At 37.5% G+C, this 16,834-nt stretch overlaps 2 protein-coding genes across 6 annotated transcripts in view; both read left to right on the forward strand.

Moving 5' to 3' along the window:
- The window catches only part of LOC127938569 (flavin-containing monooxygenase 5), a 41,671-nt gene extending 28,771 nt beyond the window's left edge, over positions 1 to 12,900 (forward strand). Inside the window, exons 1-9 of one of the 4 annotated variants that reach the window (XM_052535277.1) lie at positions 6,356 to 6,415; positions 7,684 to 7,835; positions 7,926 to 8,114; positions 8,196 to 8,361; positions 9,305 to 9,447; positions 10,851 to 11,047; positions 11,169 to 11,524; positions 11,688 to 11,760; positions 11,877 to 12,900. In XM_052535277.1, coding sequence (XP_052391237.1) covers positions 7,704 to 7,835; positions 7,926 to 8,114; positions 8,196 to 8,361; positions 9,305 to 9,447; positions 10,851 to 11,047; positions 11,169 to 11,524; positions 11,688 to 11,760; positions 11,877 to 12,306 — 1,686 coding nt within the window. In that variant the 5' untranslated portion in view covers positions 6,356 to 6,415; positions 7,684 to 7,703 and the 3' untranslated portion in view covers positions 12,307 to 12,900. Of the gene's footprint in view, positions 1 to 6,355; positions 6,416 to 7,683; positions 7,836 to 7,925; positions 8,115 to 8,195; positions 8,362 to 9,304; positions 9,448 to 10,850; positions 11,048 to 11,168; positions 11,525 to 11,687; positions 11,761 to 11,876 lie in introns of those variants that run through there. The other 3 variants (XM_052535274.1, XM_052535275.1, XM_052535276.1) reach the window with 3 other exon arrangements.
- Positions 12,901 to 13,568: 668 nt separating this feature from the next.
- prrc2c (proline-rich coiled-coil 2C) overlaps positions 13,569 to 16,834 on the forward strand; it is a 33,229-nt gene continuing 29,963 nt past the window's right edge. For both annotated transcript variants that reach the window (XM_052535798.1, XM_052535799.1), the window contains exon 1: positions 13,569 to 14,006. The gene's annotated coding sequence lies outside the window, so the exon portion shown is untranslated. The remainder of the gene's footprint in view (positions 14,007 to 16,834) is intronic.

Raw genomic sequence — 16,834 nt, forward strand, 5'->3', positions numbered from 1 at the left:
AAAAGAGAGGAAAAGGATAATATAATGGATGTCCCATTTGGAATGATGGAACTAAAACGAGCGCTGAGGAGAATGAGAGAAACTACTCCTAGTCCAGATGAAATCAGTGATTATATGATCAAGCAGTTAAGTGAGGAATAGTTGAGAGTAATGTTAGAGCTCTATATTAAAGTTTGGGAAATGGGCTATTACTACCATAAAGTTGGAAAGAGGCACTGGTATTGCCATTAAGGAAACCAGGGAAGGATCCAATTAAGCCAGCTAACCTTCTGTATAGACCAATAGCCCTAACATCTCATGTAGAGAAAGTGATGGAGAAAATGATAACGGACAGACTAGTTAATTTTTAGGAAAAGGAGGAGTATTATCACCTTATCAAACTGGATTTAGGATAGGAACAGAAACTATGGATGTGGTTATGTGTTTGGAAGCGGACATAAAGAAGGCTCTATCAAATAAAGAATCAGTAATAGCCCTGTTTTCGATATTGAAAAAGCATGTGACGTAATGGAGAGAGGGTTTGATGATAAAATCGGAGGAGATGGTGGTAGGGAAAAATATGTTTAATTGGAATAATGCCTATCTTAAAAAAAGTGTGAAAGAAGGAGAATCTATACCATCTCAAAGAATAATAGAAAATATCACTCCTCAGGGAAGTGTAATAAGTCCAATGCTTTTTATAATAATGATAAATTATAAGTTAAGTAAGGTGGATAGGAGTATTGGAAGATCACTGTTTGCAGATGATGGGGTTTTGTGGTTCAGAGGATGAAGCAATAAGTTCAATATTGGGAAAATGCAGAAGGCTGTTGATGAGGTAGTTAAATGGTCATACAAATGGGGATTTAAGTTTTATATGGAGAAGTCATAAACTATTATATTTTCTAACAAGAAAGTAGACTGAATGGAAGTTAAGAACATATAAAGAAATGGCACGAGTGACATCAATTAGAGTCTTAGATCAATTAGAATGTGGCTGGATAATAGATTTATGGAAAGTACATTTACAGTCATGCCCACAAATATTGGCACCCTTGGCAAATATGATAAAAAAAAGGCTGTGAAAATTCATCTGCATTGTTAATCCTTTTGATTTTTTATTTAAAACAATTCACAAGAATGTATCCTTTCATTGGATAATAAGAATTTAAAACGGAGGGGAAATATCATTATGAAATTAATGTTTTTCTCAAATTCTCGTTGGACATAATTCTTGGCACCCCTAGAAATTCTTATGAGTAAAATATCTCTGAAGTATATTCCCATTCATATTCACAATTTTGAGCACTCCAGCATGATTATAAACATGAAATTAAACAGAAATATAAAGTGCAGGGAAAACAAAACCCAAATGCCCTTAATCATCCATCACAATCAGAAAAACCAAAGAATATATTTCTGATGTGCAGCAAAAGATGATTGAGCTTCACAAATTGGTGAAGTGGCTTTAAGAAAAGAGCTAGAGCAGTGACAATTCCCATTTCCACCATCAGGACAATAATTTAGAATTTCCAATCAACAGAAAATGTTAGAAAACTGCCTGGAAGAGGTCGTGTGTCTATATCGTCCTAATGCATGGTGAGGAGGTCAGATTGAGTGGCTAAAGACTCTCCAAGGATCACAGCTGGAGAATTGCAGAAAATAGTTGAGTTTCTGGTTCAGAAAACCTTTAAAAAAAAATTGTCAAACAGAACCTACATCAACACATGTTGTTTGGGAGGGTTTCAAGAAAAATTCTCCTAGCTCATTCAAAAACAAACTAAAGCATATTCAGTTATCAGACACGACTGGAACTTCAAATGGGACTGGCTTCTATGATCAGATGAAACTAAAAATGAGCTTTTTAGCAGTAAACACTCAAGATGGGTTTGGTGAAAAACAAGGATAAAAAGTACCCCATGTGTACAATGAAATATACAGCTGTATTTTTGATGTTGTGGGCCTATATTTCTGCTGGAGGTCCTGGACATCTTGTTTAGACACATGGCATCATGGATTCTATTAAATACCAACAGATAAAAAATCAAAAAGTGACTGACTCTGTTAGAAATCTTATAATGGGAATGTTTGGATCATTCAACCGTACAATAATCCAAACACAAACCTCAAAAACAACACCGAAATGGGTCACTGAGCTCAAAACCAAGCTTCTGCTATAGCCCTTCCAGTCCTCTGACCTGAACCCTACAGACAATGAGAGGAGTGAACTGAAGAGGAGAAGCTGGGAATCTGAAGGGTCTGGAGTGATTCTGGATGAAGGAATGGTCTCTGATCTCTTGTCAGATGTTTTCTAACCTCTCTAATAATCAGGCATTATAGGAGACAGTTTTGAGCTGTTAAACGGCAAATGGAGGTTTAAAAAATAATTCAATAAAAGGGTGCCAATAATTGTGTCCAACGAGTATTTGAGAAAAACATTAATTTCATAATGATATTTGCCCTCCGTTTTAAATTCTTATTATCCAATGAAAGGATACATTCTTGTGAATTTTTTAAATAAAAAATCAAAAGGATTAACAATGCAGATGAATTTTCACAGCCTTTTTTTAACATATTTGCCAAGGGTGCCAATATTTGTGGGCATGACTGTATAAGATTTTAATGTAATGAAATGTATGGCAGGACAAGAGTGTGGAGCAGATAGAGGGGCAATTTAAACCATTTATATGGCAATGATCTGACTGATTAATCTGTGTTAGTTTAAAGCATATAGGAAGTAAAGCATATGGGCCGGCAAGCATTGAGAATTTGCTGTGAGGCATATTCAACAACACCTACTGAAGCAATGCAAGTAGAGTTAAATGAAGTGCGCATGATATTAGAAGTCAACAGTTTATGGGTGTATATTGGACAAGTCTTAAGAGTCAGGATGAGGTACAGCCAACAAAAGAAAATACTAGGAATATGTTGGGAACAAGGAATTAATAAACAAGAGTTTTGGATGGGTTGTAGAAGATTAAGGAGGTGGGATAAACAATTATAGATGTGTACCAAGAGTAATCTATCCACATAACCCCTGATGGATTCTTCCTAAGCCAATAGTATAGCTAACATTACTGAAGATAGGACTGAGACAATAATAAAAGCAAAGGCGAATTTAAAATGACCAAAAATAGACACAAATCGTATACAGTGACAATACTAACCCTGAATATACCGGGACATAATAGCCCTATACAAGGACACAGAGACAGACAAAGTATACAAATTAAGCAATTAATACAACTGAAAGTTCAACACATTGGTTTTTGTATCCAAATCAAACCAGATACACAAATCTACCACTTACGGAATGACCAGAAGGAGAGAAATGACCAGCGGGGTCCTTTTGGATTTTCACCTCATACTATACCCACACCACAAAAGTTTCTACTCCTGACCACATGGTTAACTACAACCAACTTCACATTACAAAAAAAAAAAAAAAAAAAAATTCTCACTTTCATACCACAGCAGAACAATCTACTCCAAAATAAGGTGTCCACTCAATCGACAACTTCTTGTACACAGAAAAACAGAGCAATCAAATGTCCTTTTTTAGAACTGGGAGACTAACCTGAAAAAGGCCTAACTGTTAACACAACAGGAGAATGCACCAAGCCCTATCCCATGTTCATAATGTCAGACTTCCACAAAGGTCTAGTACCAAGGATGATGCATCCTGAGTAATCAAACCTTTCCCTTTTTATATTATCAGTGCCAACACTGATGGGTTCATAGGATTTAAACCATGTTAACCACAAGTTAAAATCACAGTAATTTGTTACAGTGCAGGAGGGAGGAAAGTATAATAACAAGATTAAGAATGTGGACAGAGTGAAACTGTAACATGTGACTATTAATTGTCAGGGTTTTGATGAAGAATGTCAAGAGAAGTATGGAAGAATGAAGGAAAAGAGTTAACATTAAAGAATATATTAGAGTCAGATATAGGAAATAGTATGGTAAATGTGTTTTTCAGTTTCTGAATAATATAGGTTTAATGAAGAGAATGTAAGATAAGTAAATAGAGAGAGGTAGAAGATGTGGGTAAGATGCTGATATAGTGTGGGTGGAAAGGAAAGTATATCTAAAGGTTGAATAGGGATACAGTGGGATATTGGGATTTAAAGCTTCAGTCCGTAATTATTATTATTTTTTAGTTAAAAATGATCTGAAATCGATATTTGAACAAGTACATGACCAGGCAGTATTCAAAATGATCACCTTACTTTAGCCCGTTTCACAAAGGTAACTTTATAATCCCAATTGATACAGTTGTATGTGTTTACCTAACATGACAGAGCTGCTTGTTTGTCCAAATCGGATTCTCTATATTTTCCTATGTTCGGGTCAGCGCTTTAGTATGTCGAGTTCACAAATACATATACATGCACTAGTGATGACAAACACCTGAAATCTACTGGATTGATTTTGATTTGAAAGGTTTCAATTATTGCAACTACAATTAAATGTGTCATTGTGAAATATTGTAACGCTTGTTATTTTCATAGTGACAGTATTGTATGACAATAACTTATTTCACAAGTCCTTTTATTAAGCTAAACTTTTTGCATCCTGTCTTTTTTTCTTCTTCTTCTTTTCTTGGCTCTTCCATTTTTATTCTGCTCCCGCGGCGCGAAAAACACCAAAACTAAAGGGTCTTGTGGTTATCCTATGAATAATTCCCCTGGAATACTCTCCATTTTCTTCTTGATTCATGACCCGTGTCTGTCTGGAAGTGCTTAACACACATTTTTCAACAATGCAGCATCAAATAAATGTGAATTTATATAAGAAAATATGCATATGTAATGTGTAGCATTTTTCATTTTGAAAGGGTAAAACACAGGGATGGAAGGTGTAAATGCAAGCCAGCCAGTTATCAATATCAAGATTTGGCAAATTACCACATACCCTAATCATAATGCATGTTAATGTACTGGATTCTTTAACCTTGAGATAAAAAGATAAATATCACATTGTGAACAGAACATTTCCTCTGCATCAATTTCAGTTTGTAAATTTATGCGAGATAAGTGTGTATTATTTTATTGTGTGTAATAAAATTCTATGACATTGCATGACTGAAATAATGTAATTTCGACAACAGAAAGCTATCAAACACTGCATAATGAGATGTGATGAAAATATCGCTGGTGGATGGTTTCATGCTTCTGGAAAAATTATATGAGTTCAGAACTTCAAGTGCATGCGTTGATGACCATTTTTATAAACTATTACTTTAAATCTTATTTTTCTATCACCCTGATCTCCCTCTACAGGACTTTCCAGGTGCAGCAAATGTGATGACTAAGCAAACAGGGTCTATGTGCAAAGTGTAACAACATAAGGTCAATAAAGGCATAGTAAACTTAGCTGTACAAGAGTCATTAGGCCTCAATCAAATCCTCTCTTTAGGAATAAACACATTTAAGGGGAAATACTTCCACAGCCGTGATTACAAAAACCCTGAAGAATGGAGAGGGAAGAGGGTAGTTGTGATTGGCATTGGCAACTCTGGAGGAGATATTGCTGTGGAGCTGAGCAGAATGGCCAAACAGGTGATATGCCACAACTTCAGTATACAGTTAAAGTGTATAAATTATTATACTCCTATTGAAGCCTTTAATTTGAACCACATTATTACTCAGAATTAATCTAGGGCTACTAAATTTCATCTTCATCATCACAAATGTACAATTACAAATATATTTGATTAATAATACATGACATCAAAGTTACTATGAAATTATGCATGCATGTTTGTATGGCATTGTACAGTTTCACCAACTCAAGATGGGTTTGATGAGCACTAATGAACAGAATATATTTCGCTGGCTTGGTGTTTGTTTATTGCTCTTATCAGTGCACTCTTGACATGTATAAAGCATGCTTAGTTCACTTTTGTGTGAGATCCAGTATGCTGAGCAATGTGATATTAACTTGAATGAAGAAACTACAGAGCCCCACTAGGTAACAGAATAAAATATTACCTGGCTGGGTGGAGAAATATTACTTCTATGCATTTGAATTTGTTTGAAAAATGTGTGTTCCCAAGAGAAAATTCACATTTGAAAGCAAACACAAAAACATTTAAAAATGATTCACCCTCTCATCTATTTTTTCCAATTATCATGTAGATGTGTACTACATATATAAACAAAATAACATTTTTGTGCCATGCTGTGTAACCCTTAGATCCCTGTGTGGTGGATCTGTGGATGTGTGTGAATATGATTTAACCGGACTCTAGTGATTAGATGTCTTCTAAAACTAAATCTCTAGAAGTAAATGTAAACATGATGTAGTTGAACATTGGACCGAGGTAACAGTTTAATGAATCCCTGCCCCCTTTTTAACCCAGAGGTCTGGGGAAGGCTTCACATTACTTTGAAGTGATCATTACACGTTTTCCCCTCACTGCTTCACACTGGTAAGATATGCCACAAACATATTTTTTCTTATAGAGCCTATTATTTAGACTCTTTATTAAGATTTTGTTGGAAGCTATTTGTATAAAATATTATTTCCTGCATGTTATAATAAATAATAATGTTTTGTCATCAAATGATCAGATGATTTGTCCCCGTCATCACTGTCAATCATAGGAATGACTCGCTCACAAATTTAGCGGATTCACTCGAATAATTTTTTACTTTCGCGTTTGTCATTCCTGAAAAAGTATAGGTGGACGTTTGGTCCTTTGATTTGGTCCGCCAAATCTCCTGATATCAACGACTAACCTTTATTCTCGTTACAGCCGTAGTCTGGAAACAACGGGAAGATCTGCGAAGGTGTAGCCTACAACTGCGTAACCATATTCTGATTGACTACTGCTAAAACACGTTGTAAATAATGCAATTATATATGCAACTAATATAACTGTATTTTCGTCTGGCAAAATATAGTTATTACTTTTTTGAATTATTTAATTTGTTTACTTATCTGTTAATATATCCAAATGGATTGCAGAAGATTTCGCTATATATATTTCCATATTTGGTGACATAACACGGTATTTTATGTGGACCGCACGATAAGGCATGCAACGATTATCTACTCGTTTGAAGTCTATCTTTGCGTACCTTAGGCTACACAAATGCTTACATTAAATAAAAGGCTGCATACTAACACGTTTTCTAATATCAAATTAAAGGTTTCACTTTAAATCATGTTTTAATATTCTTCTTTTAATGTGTGGACTAATTAAAGTAGATGTAAAGCTTCCATGAAGAAAAACAGTTCCTATAGCAAGCAGTTTTCTAGATGAACAAAGTTCAAACAAGACAGTCAATGGGATAATGTACAGTCTTATTACTTATTACTCAGCTTTTCACCACATAAATGTAGTGAGGAATGGAGCACAAGGGCAGTTTCAGGCAGACCACGGTGTGACAGCCAGCATCAGCTGGTGCTTAGCTGAATGGAACTTCTCTCATTACAATTAAATTTGATATATAAGTTAATCTGTACTCATCTTAGTTTTTTGCACAGACGTGTGCTTATCCTCCTACATCCCCAACTCTTCCTCATACAAGCATGATCACTTAGGATCTTGTCCACGGCAATCATCTATCAGCTAACCATTGCTTAATCTTGTCCAGTCCAACAGTCTATCTTCCCAACAACTATTGAGATGTTTGACATATAAGAAATATTTTAAATCTCATATTTATTTCTACCACTTGCATCTGCTCAAAGTCTGACTGTTGTGGATCATCATGGCCAAACGTGTTGCTGTGATTGGAGGAGGAACCTCTGGGCTGGCCTGCATCAAATGCTGCCTGGATGAAGGTCTGGAGCCAGTGTGTTTCGAGACCAGTGATGACATTGGAGGACTCTGGAGGTTTAAGGTGAGACATGTCTGTATGATTGGACCCTTTGAAGAAAAGAAGGAACATGTTGCAAGAAAATGATCCAGTTTGGTTGTCTTTCCATCTTAGGAAAATCCAGATCCAGATCGTGCGAGCATTTATCACTCTTTAATTATCAACACTTCAAAGGAGATGATGTGTTTCAGTGATTTCCCCATTCCTGCCCACTTCCCAAACTACATGCACCACTCCCTCATCATGGACTACTTCCACATGTACGCTGACCACTTCCAGCTCAAGCGCCACATCCGCTTCCAGGTCAGAACTGATGACACAAACTGTGAAGTTAGGAATATACTGTATCATTTGCTCTTGACTTCACAAGTTCATGTTTTCTAGACAAAAGTTCTTCATGTTACACCAAGGCCAGACTTCCCTCACTCTGGACAGTGGGATGTAGAGACAGAGTCCAAAGATGGTCGGAGAGAGAAACAGGTGTTTGATGCTGTGATGGTCTGCACCGGACACCACTGTCACCCTCATCTCCCTCTACAGGACTTTCCAGGTGCAGCAAATGTGATGACTAAGCAAACAGGGTCTATGTGCAAAGAGCAACAACATAATGTCAGTGAACTCTGGTGTAACAGTAAGAGAAAAGTTTCTCTCACTTTTATGTTGAATATAAATATTATTTATGACAAGTAAGTTTACAGAGTTTGCAAAGAACAATTAAACATCAATATTTCAGGTATGCATATGCAATGACATATAAGTTGTATATTAATTGTTGCTTTACATATGACTGAATTGCAGTCATGAAAACTCTTAGGATATTTGGCATGCTGCTGCTGCACTAGGACTGTGCAAAAAATCGAATGCGATTTTCATGCGCATCTTGTCATTAAAGGCACTCCTGTGATTAGTAGTATATCTCCAGCACGTGAATGGTGCGCTTTTGAAAGCGATTTTGTGTAGCTTGTCGATGGACTATGGCTCTAGTAAATGCTGCTCCACCTGAACCAGTGTTGCCAAGTCCGCAGTTGTTTTTCATGTCCGTAGGTTGAAGTGACCCCATTACCAATAACGTGATGTATAGCCCCTAAAATGCTAATTTTAAGGCAACCCTGCCAAAAAACTTGTATTTTAACAATGCAATTTTTATCGGGGAAAATCCTGGAAATGCGATTGGGCTAGTTTTGGACTAGTTTTGAGAAGCAAGTAGGCAGGATTTTTATGAAAGCCTGGCAACCCTGATCTGAAATCACATGCTGGAGATGCACAAAAAGGTAGATCTAGACAGGTGGAGCTAGGGAGGTGGGGGGGTTTCAGAAGAACTCTATTAGTTACAGGGCCAGCTTACAGCAAACAATGAACCAAAGACTGTAAATATTGTACAAGCAAGCTCATTGGCTGCAGAATCAGCATATGTCAGTTAGCTTGTGCAGTATTAATTATCTGTTAACTAGTAGATTGAATGTAAAGGCTTCTTATTCATATCCTCTCTTTAGGAATAAACACATTTAAGGGGAAATACTTCCACAGCCGTGACTACAAAAACCCTGAAGAATGGAGAGGGAAGAGGGTAGTTGTGATTGGCATTGGCAACTCTGGAGGAGATATTGCTGTGGAGCTGAGCAGAATGGCCAAACAGGTGATATGCCACCATACTGCAAGACTGTAGTATACTCTGATGAGCCATAAAATTATGACCAGTCAAAATAAATATAATTTATCATCTCTTAAAGGGTTAGTTCACCGAAAAATTTAAAATTATGTCATTAATAACTCACCCTCATGTCGTTCCAAATTCATAAGACCTCGGTTCATCTTCGGGACACAGTTATTTTAGATTAAGTCCGAGAGCTCTCAGTCCCTCCATTGAAACTGTGTGTACGGTATACTGTCCATGTCTAGAAAGGTAAGAAAAACATCATCAAAGTAGTCCATGTGACTATCGAAAATAGATTTTGGTCCAAAAATAGCAAAAACTACAACTTTATTCATTATTGTCTGCTCTTCCATGTCTGTTGTGAGAGAGTTCAAAACACAACAGTGTAGTGATATCTGGTTCACGAACGAATCATTCGATGTAACTGGATCTTTTTGAATTGTTTGAAATGGTTCACATCTCCAAGAAACATTAATCCACAAATTACTTAAGCTGTTAACTTTTTTTAATGTGGTTGACACTCCCTCTGAGTTCAAACAAACCAATATCCCGGAGTAATTCATTTACTCAAACAGTACACTGACTGAACTGCTGTGAAGAGAGAACTGAAGATGAACACAGAGCCGAGCCAGAAAACGAACATTCACAGATAATGTGCATTCATGTTGACATATATTTAACTAGTTCTACCTACCTAAAGATTGTTGCAAACCAGGTACACCTCTTTATGACAATGGTGTTCCTTGGTGGAAGTGGCCTCTTTCTGTAACATAATGCACCCTGACACACTGCACACATTGTTCAGGAATGACCTTTAGGTAGACGATTAAGTGTTCAAGGCTTCCAAATTCCCAAGATCTCAGTCCAGTTGAGCATCTGTGGGATGTGCTGGGTCAACAAGTTTGATCCATGGTGCCTTCACCACGAAACCTATGGGACCCAATGTGCTGCTAACATCTTGATACCAGACACCACAAGACACCTTCAGGGATATTATAGATGTCCATGCTTTGGAGGGTTGTTGCTGATTTGGCAGCACACAGAGGACAAATTACATATTAGATGGTTATGATATTTTGGCTCATCAGTATAGGAATTATTATACTCCTATAGAAACCTTTATTCCACATTGTATATTTTATCCATATTGCATTACACTATTCTTGGCAAAATACCCACCATTCACATTGTTTGATAATTTATTATTTTACTTTAACCAAAAAGGGCACAAAGGTACCTAAGGGGCAAGGCTAGGGTGGCTGTGCCTCCATCAAAATATCAGATCATGTTCCACAGAAGACAAAAAGACAGATTTAGAATAAAATTATGGTAAGAAAATAATGGCAGAATTTACTATTTTGGGTAAATTGTGTCTTTACTTTCAGGTTTATCTGAGCACCCGAAGGGGATCTTGGATATTGAATCGTGTAGGAATCAAAGGTTTTCCAGCAGATATGACGTTTAATAAAAGAGCACTATGGTTCTTTCGTTTGTTGTCTGTTGGATTTCTTAACAAATGGAGAGAAGAACAGCTCAATAAACGGTTCAACCACAAGCTCTATGGGCTGCAGCCTGCACACAGGTACTGTGAACACTGGAAGTATCAAGACTGTTGAAGTTCATTTAAGCAAACTCTTCCATGCTAAATAATGATGTTTTGTGAGTGAGTGTGTACATGTGTTTTTTTTTTTTTTATCTGGCAGAGTTTTCAGTCAACATCCCACTATCAATGATGACTTACCAAACCGCATCCTGTCTGGTACCGTCTCAGTCAAGACAAATGTTAAAGAGTTTCGTGGGTCAAGTGTGGTGTTTGAGGATGGCACTGTTGAAGATGACATTGATCTGGTGGTGTTTGCCACAGGCTACACTTTCTCATTCCCATTCCTGCCTTCACATTTAATTCCTGTCTCAAAGAACAAGGTATCCCTGTACAAATACGTATATCCCCCAGGATTGGAGTGCCAAACTTTAGCCGTGATTGGTCTGATCCAGCCTCTGGGAGCCATTATGCCCATCTCTGAGATGCAAGCGCGATGGGCCACACGTGTTTTTAAAGGTATCAAACATGACTCTGAACTCCTTCACTCTAAAAAAAATAAAGGTTCTTCATTGGCATTTATGGTTTCATGAAGAACATTTAACTTCCATGGAACCATGGTTCTTTATAATAGAAAAAGCTTAATTGTGTTTTTTGTTTTTTGTTTTGTTTTTTACACTAGGACTGTGCAAACTGCCTCCAATGAGTGCAATGTTGAAGGAAATTAAAGCAAAAGAGGAAGCAATGGCTAAAAGGTTCTCCACACGTAACACATCACATAAACATATATCACAGCATTCACACAGTTTCTATATTTAAATGTATGTCATTTTAGTGGATGTTGATGACTCTTAATCTCACTCTCGTGCAGGTATGTGGCCGCCCAGAGACACACCATCCAGGTGGACTACCTCCCCTACATGGATGAGTTGGCTGAACAAGTCGGTGTCTGTCCTCCTATCCTGAAGCTGCTCCTGACAGACCCAAGATTGGCTCTGAACATCATCTTTGGGCCCTGCACCCCATACCAGTTTCGTTTGTACGGACCAGGAAAATGGGACGGTGCACGTCAGGCCATCCTGACTCAATGGAATCGAGTCACCAAACCCCTGAAAACACGCTGTACACCAGAGCCGCAGTCACAGCGCTCCTCTCATTCACTCATATTCTCAGTGTCTGTTGCAGCGCTGCTGTCTGCTCTGTATTACAGCAGAGCCAGTCTGCATGCACTCATAGCAGACCCTTCATCACTCCTGGACAAGATCAGGGCTTTTCTACCATTGCCACTGACCACACACTGATCATGAAATGTGAATCAAAAACATAACAGAGTTGATTAGGCTAAACTATAACAGTGAAAAAAATAAGTAGTGTGTGGAAATTCTTGCATTCTGAGAATTTTCTATAATAATACTCATATTGATTTTTATACTTGAAGAATTCCTTTGATTTATCAGTAAGTGCCTTAACAATTGAAAAACTGATTTTATTGTAAAGCTGATTTTAATGTGTAGTTTAATTTTTTTAATTTAGGTTTTGTAGTAGTGTAGTTTTGTCTGTAATTGTTTTAGTTGTTGAAAACCAGTATGCACCATAAACGATCTAATGAAAAGAAATGTATAGATCTACTTTTTCAGCACTACACAAGCGATTTAAACCACTGAGAGCATATTAAATTATTTTCAAGTAATATCAAAATGTAACTGTATTATAATTAAGAAATAGCCAGTTGTGTTATTGATAAGAAAAATAAATCAATAAAAATAACAGTGAATCTATGTGAAACCACATTTAATTTGACGGGATTGCTCACAGTCAGTAATTAAAAAGAAGTGCAATTTATTGTAAATGCATTTTATTGTAAGTTGGGATGTAGTAAAGCTATAAAAAAGTGAGTCATGCATGCTCATTATTACTGAGGTAAATAAAATAGACACTTGACAGCACAATTCTTATGGATAATCATGGATAGGCAATAAAAGTTGTAAAATTAGGTCACTTTGAAGGCCGCTATAGGACATTTCACACAGGATCTAAAATCTAATCACAGTTCAGACCCCTTTTATTATGACAAAACGTGTACTGACTGCATTTTACTTGTGAGGAACAAAGTAAAAAATCTCACAAACCATCTTAAACTGACACTGACACACTGACTTTTGAGATGCTTTTTAAGGCCTTGTTGTATGGAAAAGAGCAGTGTCATCATTCTGCCAAACATCTCCTTTTGTGTTGCACAGAAGAGACAAAGCCAAATGGTTAAGTGTTATGCGAACAACCAAAAATATATTATAATAGATAAAAAAGGTACTCATAAAGGTTAATTGTGGACAAATACAAGCTTGGATTATTCATGGAAAATATTGTTTTGATAATAAGTTAAAAGAAATGTACATTATAAATATTATATAATATTGTATATATCAAGCTATGCCAAAAGGTGTTTGCTATGTACACTCTCTGGAATTTTTGTGAATATATTTGCATAATTTGTTATGATACAAAGTAACCAGTCAAGCTTCTTCCAAAAAGTATAAAGGGCGCCATCTGCGGTGTCTGACGTGTTAAAGGCGCTTCTTCGGTCGCGACGCTGCGCAGCGCCTATACGTGGTGACGTCAGGCTCTCGTGGATTGGCGCTCTGCCATCTTTGATTGTGCGACAGGCCGCGGCGCGAGCGGGGCCCTCTCTCGAGCGCACGAGACACCGCCAACGGCCCGTTACTGCCCACCTCACTCCGGCGGCGCGACCAGAGATACGTAACGAGAAAGAAAACCATCGAGAGAGGGAGAGAAACGCTTCTCTCTTGTTTGTGGAGGAGGTTTTGTGGGGTCGCTAACCGCTCGGCTAACTGGGACTAGCATAGCACGAGCTTTTGTAATCCACAGCCGGCCTCTATCTCTCACACACACGCTCAAAACGCACAATACAAAAGGCCAAGACACATACCTTCTGGACGGAATAAACGATACACTTCAAGAGAGACGGGACCGGCGGAGACAGGTATGTTAACGGTTGGTCCGCGTGCTGCAGCTTCTGCTCTTTTAAAAGAAAAGACTCCGTCTGGCTAATGTTAGCACTGCCGTGAGCAACGACAAACCACCTAACCAGAAACAGTTTTCTTTTCTCTCACACAGGTCCGCATTAATATAGACGGGTTTAGTTTATATGTTGCTGAAAATATGATAACCGGACAGCCTGGGGCAGATTTTGGGGTGAATGGGGGTTTGATGGCACCTCACAGGGCCCATTCACCAGCCATTTTTAATAAATGCCTCGTTTTACCTGTGAAATACTTACAGGGGTTGTTCGGGAAATTGTTTTGTTTGTTAAACGAAATGTTGTGACCTAAAACCTGTCATTATATTTTTGCATTTTAAATCTGAAAGGCAAGGCACTGGATACCCAGTGTCCTATTCTTGGTTGTGCAGAGGTAGGTTAGCCAAAGGTGATGGCTCACATGACCTTTCCATGTTACATCTAACAAAATGTTAAAATCAGTGCAACGAAATGAGCGACCACAACTTCCACTATACTACATGCAGGTGAGCCACTAAGCACTCAATAGCTCTATGCTTATTCCCGACCAGGCTGGCTTATGCATGCGTGTGTGATCTAACCATGTCTATTCTACTGTATCATATTTGGTACAGGAAACTAAAGCATCTAAAATTGATCAACATGGTTGAAACTTTGCTAAAAATGCTGTTTTACACCATTGTCTTTCTTTCTTGGCGTTATCTTAAAATGTATACTTCATTCTTCTGTGATCCATGTCACAAATTACTTACTCCTTTTGTGTGCACGATGATGTTCCATGGGGTTTTATGAAAATGGCATCACATTGAGCAAGTCCGAAGCCTTTCAACAGTCTTTCAACAGAATCAGGAACAAGTTATATAGGATTTGATTCATCACCGTGGCATCAGGGGGGAAGATACTTGTGAGCGCCAGTAGAGGAAGATGATCATTTAACTTCCACCTAAAGAGCTTTACATATTCATAAGAGGAAATGCCACTGAGAGCACCATTGGTTGAAATGAGACAAACTTTGAGGAGTGCTTTTAACAAAGAAAGAAACTTGAGCCACAGGAACAGGAGATCAAGTGTATGTTTGGAGACTTCCTGGTAACTGTGGATCAGGTTGAGCTGTGAGAAACGATTCATATTTGAGTATGTTCTTCATTGATTTAAAGTCCCCATGAAGTCTAGCACCAATATTTTAGTCTTTAGGTTATGTATAGTCAAGTTGAGTTTTAGTGTCATTCCGTTACTTGTGTGGACATACTGTGGAACAAAATGTCATGCCTCGCAGGACCACAGTGCTACATAAATACAGATATGCAGGAATTAAGTAAAATCGCATAAACCTATCAACTAACCCAGTGGTTCCCAATCTTTTTCAACTCTCGGCCCACACATCCAAACACATGTTTGCGGCCCACTGCAAAAAAAATTAAACTCATCCCGTTATTGTTGGGTTAATAACTGTCTTTATTGAATGAACTGGCAATGAGCAGAAAATAACTCAGGCTGGCACAGCTGCTGTTGTTCTGTAGCATATGAAGCAAAAATATCTAAGATAATTTGGCGGTTTATCCTTAAACCAATCAGCGAGCTTGAATAGTGGAAGCATAGTTACTGTTTAATATTTATTTTTCTTATTTAGATATATATATATATATGAAATGGTGTTATTATGTTACGACTTAGACATTTTTACATATATGTACAATATTATTATTTGGTGGCCCACCTGCAATACCATCGTGACCCACTAAGGGGCTGCGGCCCACAGGTTGAAAACCACTGTGCTAACCTATACATAGAGCTGGGCGATATATCGAATATTAGCGATAGTATCGGAATAATTTTGACGACGATGTAAAATTGGAATATATCGGGAATATCGAATATTTCAAATTCAAGCATTCTTTCCCAAAAGAACGCGCAGAATGTCCAAAAAAGGAACCTGTAACTGCTCTACGCCCCTCTACTACGAGAGCTTAATGATAGCGGTTGCCAGATAACAAGTTTAAATCTCAGAATCAGAGCTCCACTGTTACAAGGATACATTTTCTGCCCGGTGTTTGCTTATTTTAAGCAATCTGGCAACCATGTGCTCACGTGCTCACTCCTTATTGTGGAAGAGCCGCCGACGATAATCTGAAAACACTAACAAGCTGGAATTGAGCGATCTAATGAAAGCGTTGTTCAGCCGGTCTGTGTTCTGTCGTGAGATCTCAACTGTATTGTTTGCATTTATGATCGCAAAATAAATGCACTTACTCGACCGCTGATGTTTGAATAGAGAAACATAGGCTATGGCCAATTGGAATTACTATTGGGGAATTTCACTATGTTTACCAGTTTCCATAATAGACAGAGAGAAGTCTTTGGTATTCATTTATATATATTTATATATAAGAAATAGCTATGTGCTTCAGCAACTAGCTCCACATCTAAGAGGGTTTTTCAGTAGGAACATAGTTTCATGCCACAGAGCTTCTCTTTAAACTGCAGACAGTTGACAGACTTGTGTTCTTAGCTTAAAACTTGTTAAAAAAATTAAAATAAAATACTTATCCCAGTTGCATAGTTTAAATTGTGAATTGCATGCACTAAAAAGTTGACAGAATGCACTTTCTGTACTTAATCTGCTCTGCTTCAGTTACATATAGGCCTACATGTATTCATTTAATAAAAAGCAGTAAGTGATCTCTTGGTCTAGATTTTTTTAACTGCTTAAATAAGCTGTTTAATCGAAATTGTTTTTTTGTGGGCAAAAGAAAATCATGTTTTTTTTATTATTTAAATGCAAATGCAAACAT

Source organism: Carassius gibelio, chromosome A20, assembly GCF_023724105.1.
Source record: "Carassius gibelio isolate Cgi1373 ecotype wild population from Czech Republic chromosome A20, carGib1.2-hapl.c, whole genome shotgun sequence".
Taxonomy (NCBI): Eukaryota; Metazoa; Chordata; class Actinopteri; order Cypriniformes; family Cyprinidae; genus Carassius; species Carassius gibelio.